This window comes from Lactuca saligna, chromosome 2 (genome assembly GCF_052625555.1).
Source record: "Lactuca saligna cultivar CGN05327 chromosome 2, ASM5262555v1, whole genome shotgun sequence".
Taxonomy (NCBI): Eukaryota; Viridiplantae; Streptophyta; class Magnoliopsida; order Asterales; family Asteraceae; genus Lactuca; species Lactuca saligna.
The window spans coordinates 190,980,007-190,988,376 of NC_136418.1; the positions used below are offsets into that span (position 1 = coordinate 190,980,007).

Here is an 8,370-nt window from a genome sequence, read left to right on the forward strand (position 1 = left end):
AGAAAGATTTAAAAAAATGTTTTTAACTAATCTAATGTTTTTTTTTTCTTTATAGCTGAACAAAAAAATAAAGTATTGATGAAAAATCACCTATCATGTCTAACTCTTCTAATCCATTCTAATTAATCCATTCTAATGCCATATAATCATAATAGTCATAGTTAAAAATTTCATTAAAAGTACTGAAAATAAAAATTATCTTACTTTCATGCTTTTTTACTGTATAATTTATATTTATCTTGTTATTAACACTATGGAGTAGTAACGGATGAATTGATATCCTCAATCAATTGGGCCGAACCGAAGTATCCACGGATACCGGCGGGTCAACGGCAACCGCGTTTCTTTTACCCGTCTGATGTCCATGTTTTCTCCCATAGAAAACTCTTGTTTCCCGATCCTCAAGCCTCAATTCTATCGAATTTCTCCATCCAATGGATTACGATTTCAGAAACAGGTTGAATCCACCCTATAATTCTCAATCTTCTGTGTACAACAGGCCAACGCCGTCATCTTCGGGGTCGCCGATGCCGCCATCGAGTCATCCGATGTACGGACCGTCGTCGCTCTACCCTAAGATTAGTCAGTCCGGTGGTCACTCTGTTGTTCATGCGCCTGCTCGCAATAACACCAACTCCTCTTCCTGTAAGTTGTAGACTATATTAGAATGATTTTAGGTATCTGTTTATTGATTTTCTTAGTCGTTACTAAGCTCATTTAGATAAGAAGAATAATATGTTTTTGAATATTATTTGGAACCTTGTTTCATTTTCGATTATGATCTGTATATGGAAATTGCTATTAGTTGAAGGTTTGCTTACTGATTAATCTATTTCGATATCTTTTTAGCAGGAATGGGGATTAGGGTTACTTTAAAACCGGAGTTTCGGATTACACCACCGGTATCCTTTCTGTACTTGATTCAAACTCTTTGCTGTTTCTTTTTTAATGATCAATGTCTGATGACTATCGATATTGTTTTTTTTTTTTATCAATCGACATGTCCATGAGCACTGAATTCTTAGCCTACTGTTATCAATTTCATTCGAAGATACATGCATATTTTGGCCTTTCTTTGGGTATTTGGGATATTAGTACAAACTTGTTCTGTTCTGTTTGTTTATTGAAATGCTTTTCTTGCATCAGTTTATGTACATAATACCAAAGCAGATATCTATACTCCGTTTACTTTAACTTGCCTGATGATCCTAAACCTCGATTTAGAATTTGATAATGGCTTATAAAATCAAATGATCAGATTTTTGATATCTTACTGATGGAAAGAGGATAGAGAAGGTATTTATTAAATGGTTATGTAGACTATAGATTAAATTGTGTACACTATATCTCTATATGTGATGTAAAGCGTTGTAGTTGATGAGCGGAGCCTCTTGTATTGTATTTTGGGTTTCCTTTTAAATTGCAAGATGTTGTGGTCCTTAATGAAAATACTTGTAAAAATTGTAGCCTCAATTGTCTCCACACATTGGAGAGATTCCTCGAAGCACATTTCAGTTTGACTTTGAACTGGAAAGGAAGATACTTGCAGAAGCAGAGAAAGAAAACCCAAATTGGAGCAAGCTCGGGCTGGAGAACCTTCCCCATAAGACTGCAAAACCAATATCTCGTGCGGTATGCCCTCTTCTTTTTGACTTAATAAGAACAAAACTTAATCTAAAGTGATAGCTTTTACATTTTTGCTATTCTTCCTTTTTACCAAGTGGGCTCTCATTTTTCTGGAATAGTTATAATTATTGGCATAAATAAGGGGTCTATTTTGATTTGTGGGCTTATGGATGCAGAACTCTAGTGGTAGTGTAGACCCGGTGGTGGGGAAATACTTGGCGACAGGTCTTAACAGAGAAGCAGTACCTATTGCAGTTGCCAAATATGGAGATAATCCAACCAAGGTAAACTAACTGCTACTATTTGTCTTTAGAATTTTTTTTTTTTTTTTTTTTTACTTTTTAATTTTTACAGGTCAGGGAATTTGTGAATGGGTACTGTGTGTTGAGAGAAATGGGGTTTGAAGCTAATAGTGTCGCAGAAGCATTGTTCACCCATGACAACGATAAAGAGGCTGCAGTTAATTTTTTGAGCACTTCATAGACAGACTCTGTCTCTCTGTCACAAAAAATTAAACTCAAGGCGTGTATTATTATTATTATATTATTATTATTATTATTTTTTTTTGGGTTTGTAAAATAGTAGTTGGTTTTCTTTGTTTGTGTAAATTGAATTTACAAATGTTAACTACTAATGTCATGTCATGAACAACTCACTCCTGGTGACGTATGTTTATGCAGTATTCATATTTTTAAGATATCTCTTAACGAAAACATAATTTGTCAACTAAAATCCGTATTAGGATCATATGTATGATTAATTTATTATGCCAATTCCAAGCATGTAGTTGCCATCAAGTTGAAGACAAAAAAGAATAGAATAGTATAGTAAGGATTTAATGGCATGGAGGTGACTGCTACATATATAATTAAACCATGAAACGTAGCATGGCTTTTTATTTGTTTATTTATTTAATAATTCAATGGCATGTTACGTCTGGTCGGTCATTTGTGCATATTTTAACTTTTAATATCATATTATACGTAGGCGTAGCTACTGGGATTTGGTAGGCGCCCTCTCAAGTCTTAAGTCTTATCTCCCCAATAATTCTTAGTTTTTTCCCTTAACACGTCTGTCTGAATTGCTAAGCTTATATATATAATATAAATTACGTAATTATCAATATACTATTAATTTTTGCTAATCTAAATCATAATTCATCAAAAATATATACATAGCTTGCCCGGGCTATATATCTTGTTAGCTTTCTTTATGGAATTTCACAAGGTATTGACACATTTAATATTATTATAAAAATACTATAGATTATTATACCCTCTATAAGAAACAATTTCATACGTTGGATAGGTTTGGGTATATACTTGGAACGAAATACTTTTAAAAGTTCCAAACTTTTTTGTCGTTGATTTTTTTATTTTATTTTACTTGTATGATCTATTTTATATTAGTTGGACGAAACTTTGTCTTTACTCCTCCAACTAGGGATGTCAAAAAATTTCGTGGGACCCCGAACCCGTGGGATCCTGATCCCGAATGAGGAATATTTGTTTAAAAAATCGGGGACGGGGGTGGGGGCGGGGGCAATGTTAACCCCCGTTTTAGTTTCAGGGGCGGGGGTGGAGGTGGGTAGTCCCGTCCCGAACCCCCAATGTGGACCCCGTTAATATATTATTTATATTAATATATATATATTAATTATAAAAATATAATAAATAATAACAATGATTTTGAACTTCCAAAATTCAATTAAATATAATGTTTTTAAGTTTATAATATAACGTTTTTAAGATGTTATAATATTTTTATTTTAAATATATAAACTTATGCGATAAATAACTATTTTTATCAAAAATGGTTTCTTTTAGCTCAAAAAATAACTTATTTTAGCCTAAACAACACCTTCGTTCGCCCAAAAAAAATCAACCCAAACGGGGGTGGGAAAACAGGGGCGGGGGCGGGCGTAATTCTGGGATTCGGGGAGGGGGTGGGGATGGGGAGGCTAGAGATTTCGGGGGCGGGGGAACATGAAAAATTCGGGGATAGGGGCGGGGGACGCAATCCCCGCTCTGTTTGCCCCCGTTGACATCCCTTCTCTGACTCAAACAATAACCAACATATTTTACCCCAATATTAGGCTTTTCATTAGTTAAATAAACAAAACTACTACTACTATTGACACTCTTTTATCAGATAAAAACTTATGTGCTAAACTCACAATTTTTGTCTAAATTTTTTACTTCTTCAACTCGAGTAATATGAAGACGCTCGTTGTCTTTTGTCACATGTAATAATTAAATATGTAAATATGACAACCAATTTGGATTTTTTTTTTTTCATTTAACCACTAAAGCTTTTTTTTTTTTTCAAATAAACCGTATTAAGTTTTTCTTCATTAATGAGTTGCAAAAAACAAATGGAAGTTTAGTTTTTAGGGTAATGATTTTTTTTTTAATTCAAAGATTAAATTATTTCTTTTTCTGCTAATTCGAAAAACATCTAAATTTATAATGTTTTTATAAAATGTAAATTTAATATAATGGTTATTCAAAAAAAAAACTTTGGTTACTTTTTCGGCAGTTAAGCCGGAGAAAACCACATGAATTTTTATAAATTTTTGGCCCGTTTCACCGATTATCACATTTTTCATATAATAGTTCTTTTTGTAAAAATCCAGGTTTTTATAAGGGGAGGCAGGGATAGCACAATCAATCAAATTCACGAGAGACTGAGGGTTATGAGCTCCGCGGTTGTGGTGTTCGTCGGTGCTTAACTCCTCCGTTCTCCACCCGCGGAAATGGCGGAACACTTTTTCTCTCCTCCAGCTACAGCCTAGCCATCAATAGTCAATACAACCTGTACTAAATTCCCTCTCCCTCCAAATCATTACATATCTTAGGTGTTTAAATTGATTAATTATTACGCTGGAGTTCTTCCTCTACGTTCCATTTATCACCACGTGCATCTTCCGCTCATCTCTCCAATCTCATTGATTTCTCCATACCCCAGCTCCTTCCCTCTTTCCTCCATTTATTGTTTCCACCCTACCTCCATTAATTTCTGCTCCCAACCTCCAAAATCTCTCTCTCCGCCTATTAGATTCATTAATCTCCTTCAGTACATGTGTTTCTATGTGTTGGTCGAGTTGTTTAGCTCATTGCTTGTACATTCTGACAAAGGGTTCAATGGGTTTACCTAATTGTCACAGAGATCTGAAAAAGTGAGTTCAATTAACTTTCGTTGTCTGCTTCATTGTGTTTAATATTTTCACCGTTATTTTGTGATGTTGTGTTTGTTTGTATGTAATTTGGTAAGGATTCCTCCCTTCTCGATTACAAATTCGTCGTCGTTTTTTTCTATTTCTGTGTTGATCGAGTGATGTAACTGTTTGCTTGTTGGGTTCTAACGAAATTCATGAATCACTGCGATGGTTTTATCTGATCTTCACTGAGATCTGAGAACCGGAGTCCAATCACTTTTCAGTTTCTTGTTTCTATTTCATCGTTGTATATTTGCTTCGTGATTTTGTAATATTGTATTTGCTTATAGTATAAGCCAGTAACAATCGAGTAGAAACCAGTCAAGCGTAATACAAGCTCCAACTCCATTTTAACTTGAATGAGTCAAACTTTATTTGAGTTGGGGATTTGAGACTGATTACTTCGAGTTGACAATTTTTCTTATTATAATATTCTATTTTGGAAATTTTAATCAGTTATAACAATGTCACAATTTCATTGTTCTAATTGAGTAAATTGTTCAAAATGCAATATCCAAATAAAAAGAAATTGGAAGGACAAAGCCATGATCCATAGTTTTTAAAATACAATGTAAAATATTTGAAGTATAATATTATAAATAGAAAAGAATTTGAATATAAGATCCTATAATAAGCAAAAACTAATAAAAGTAGTTTGTATTTTTTTACTAATTATATATTTTGTTACCCTGTTTTTAACTCATCTCATCAGAAGTCAGTAAAGTACGGAAGAAGATGAACAAAAATCAAAGAAACTCACCAACACAAACTGAATTCATTTACGTTTCTTGTTTGACTATAACGTTCGCTCTGATACAAGTTAGCTGTACTCGATTCAATTAGAATTTAAGCCTTATATTCAACGTTGGTCTGATAATGATAATGGTGGTTATTTATGAAAATCATTACTTACATAACATACTACTATATGTATATCCTTTAATTCTCACCATCTTCTTATTCAGATGAGCAGAAACGTTGTTCTATAGCTTTTGGAGTTTGTAACTATATATCATCAACGCAGAAGATGACAGTCAAGAACAAGAACATGATTACGTTGTCTGCAATTTTCTTGTTCGGAGCAACTGTATCCATGGTCACCGGAGAGCCTTTGGAAGATAAGCAAGTTTTACTTAATTTCATACAAAGCATTTCGCATAGTCGCGAAATCAATTGGGAAATGGGTTCTTCAGCTTGTGTTAACTGGACCGGGATAACATGTAATCATGATGAGTCAAGAATCATCGCCGTTCGTTTGCCGGCGTTTAGTCTTCATGGTCCTATTCCTCCGAATACTCTAAGCCAATTGTCGGATCTTCAGATCTTGAGTTTGAGATCAAACGGGTTAACGGGTCCTCTCCCGCCCGATTTCTCCAACCTCACGAACCTAACAGCTCTCTATCTTCAATCAAACGGACTCTACGGCCCATTGCCTGTAAATTTCTCAAATTGGAACAATCTTTCGATACTTGATCTCTCGAACAATGGTTTCAACGGAAGCATATCACCTTCCATCTCGAATTTAAGCCACCTCACTGCTTTAAACCTTGCTAACAACTCCTTTTCCGGCGAAATCCCTAATCTTAGCATCCCAAGTTTGCAAGCTCTCGATTTGTCGAACAATAATCTCACCGGGCCTGTTCCTCAGTCTCTCGAACGATTCCCCAGCTCGTCTTTTGCCGGAAATGACCTTTCTCCTTTGAATTCACCGCCACCGGTTCTTTCTCCGGCCGCCCAACCGTCATCCAAAAAATCTTCAAAAATCGGCGAACCTGCAATTCTCGGAATCGCGATCGGTGGTTGCGCTTTAGCGTTTGTACTCCTAGCATTGATAATGATACTCCGGTATTCTAATAAAAAGGAGGTTTCCGGGAGACCGGAGAAAGAAGAAAAGGTAACGAAACTGCGTTCCGGCAGCCAAAATGTAAACGGAAATGGAAATCTTGTGTTCTTCGAAGGCAGTAGCCTGGCGTTTGACCTTGAGGATCTGTTTAGAGCTTCGGCTGAGGTGCTTGGTAAGGGAACATTCGGTACGACTTATAAAGCGGCGTTGGAGGATGCAAACACGGTGGTTGTGAAGCGGTTGAAGGAAGTTGCAGCGGCGAAGCGAGATTTTGAGGTCCAAATGGAGGTTGTTGGGAATATTCGACATGAGAATGTTGTTCCTTTGAGAGCTTATTATTATTCCAAAGACGAAAAGTTGATGGTGTATGATTATTACGATCAAGGGAGTGTTTCGTCAATGTTGCATGGTACGCTTATAATCTGGCTTGTTTTTTTGTTATTCGAGGAGTTTCATGTTATATTTTTTGTTTACATTAATCCGTTTATAAATTTGCAGCAAAAAGTGGCGAGGATCACCGGAGTCCACTAGATTGGGATCGCCGGTTGCGGATAGCCATCGGAGCAGCGAGAGGGATCGCATATATCCACACCCAAACAAACACAAAGCTTGTCCATGGAAACATCAGAGCCTCCAACATCTTCCTAAACCCACAGGGATACGGTTGCGTAAGTGATCTTGGCCTGGCGGCAGTAATGACACCGCTAGCGCCGCCGGTGATGCGTATCGGCGGTTACCGGGCACCGGAAGTATCCGACACCCGGAAAGTCTACCAAGCATCAGATGTTTACTCTTTCGGAGTCGTCCTGTTGGAACTCCTCACCGGAAAATCACCTACTCATGCCACCGGCGGCGAGGAGGTTGTGCATTTGGTGAGATGGGTGAACTCGGTGGTCCGGGAGGAATGGACGGCTGAGGTTTTTGATGTGGGGCTTTTGAGGTACCCGAATATAGAGGAGGAGCTTGTGGAGATGTTGCAGATTGGGATGCAATGTGTGGCAAGGTTGCCGGAACAGCGGCCCAAGATGGCGGAGGTCGTGAAATTGGTGGAGAATATTCGGAGGCCGACAAATATGGATGTGTCGGAGGTGTCTACTCCGGCGACGGAGGTGTCGGCGTCTCCTGTGGTAGCACAACAGATAGGGTCGTCTGTAATTGCAATGTAAGATTAATTTTTAACTTTTTTTTTTTAAAGAAATTAGTTGTGAAAATAATTGTAATATTTAAAAATGTATGTGAGAGATGAAGATGGGGGTTGTTATTGGTTGGTAATGTCAATATTATTTTATTGGGGATTTGTTTCTTGATACCTCATATTCGTTGACAAAATTGCTGCTTGAGGTTTGACTATTCATAGTCAAAATCCGGTTGCCTCCGAGGATATGTGATTATTTGAGATTTTTTAAGGGACATAGGTTAGCAAATTATTATTTTTGTTTATATTTATTCATTTTTTTAATACCATCGACCGTTGCGTTTTTATATTTGATTGAAAAATAACTTTATGATTCGCAATAATTCGTATTATCTGTTTCAACTATACAAATATTACTTGTCTTATTCTAGGATGACAAGTGAATTGCACCCAAACCTCCAATGTGTAACGGTCAATTAGGGTTTACTCACATCCAATTTAAGGTTATGTTTGACGTATTAATTGAAAAGTTACTTGAAAGTTAGGTAG

General features: G+C 36.5%; 2 protein-coding genes across 2 annotated transcripts; both read left to right on the plus strand.

Moving 5' to 3' along the window:
* The first annotated feature begins 360 nt into the window (after positions 1-360).
* Positions 361-2,321, plus strand: LOC145028635 (Ubiquitin-associated/translation elongation factor EF1B protein). Its single transcript, XM_078977354.1, has 5 exons — positions 361-645; positions 850-902; positions 1,468-1,632; positions 1,803-1,910; positions 1,981-2,321. Exons 1-5 carry the CDS (start codon positions 435-437, stop codon positions 2,107-2,109), a joined length of 666 nt encoding a protein of 221 aa, XP_078833480.1. The 5' UTR covers positions 361-434; the 3' UTR covers positions 2,110-2,321.
* A 1,952-nt stretch (positions 2,322-4,273) lies between these two features.
* LOC145028636 (putative inactive receptor kinase At4g23740) lies at positions 4,274-8,015 on the plus strand. The gene is made up of 3 exons (XM_078977355.1): positions 4,274-4,804; positions 5,809-7,095; positions 7,185-8,015. Exons 2-3 carry the CDS (start codon positions 5,871-5,873, stop codon positions 7,850-7,852), a joined length of 1,893 nt encoding a protein of 630 aa, XP_078833481.1. The 5' UTR covers positions 4,274-4,804; positions 5,809-5,870; the 3' UTR covers positions 7,853-8,015.
* Positions 8,016-8,370: the final 355 nt, after the last annotated feature.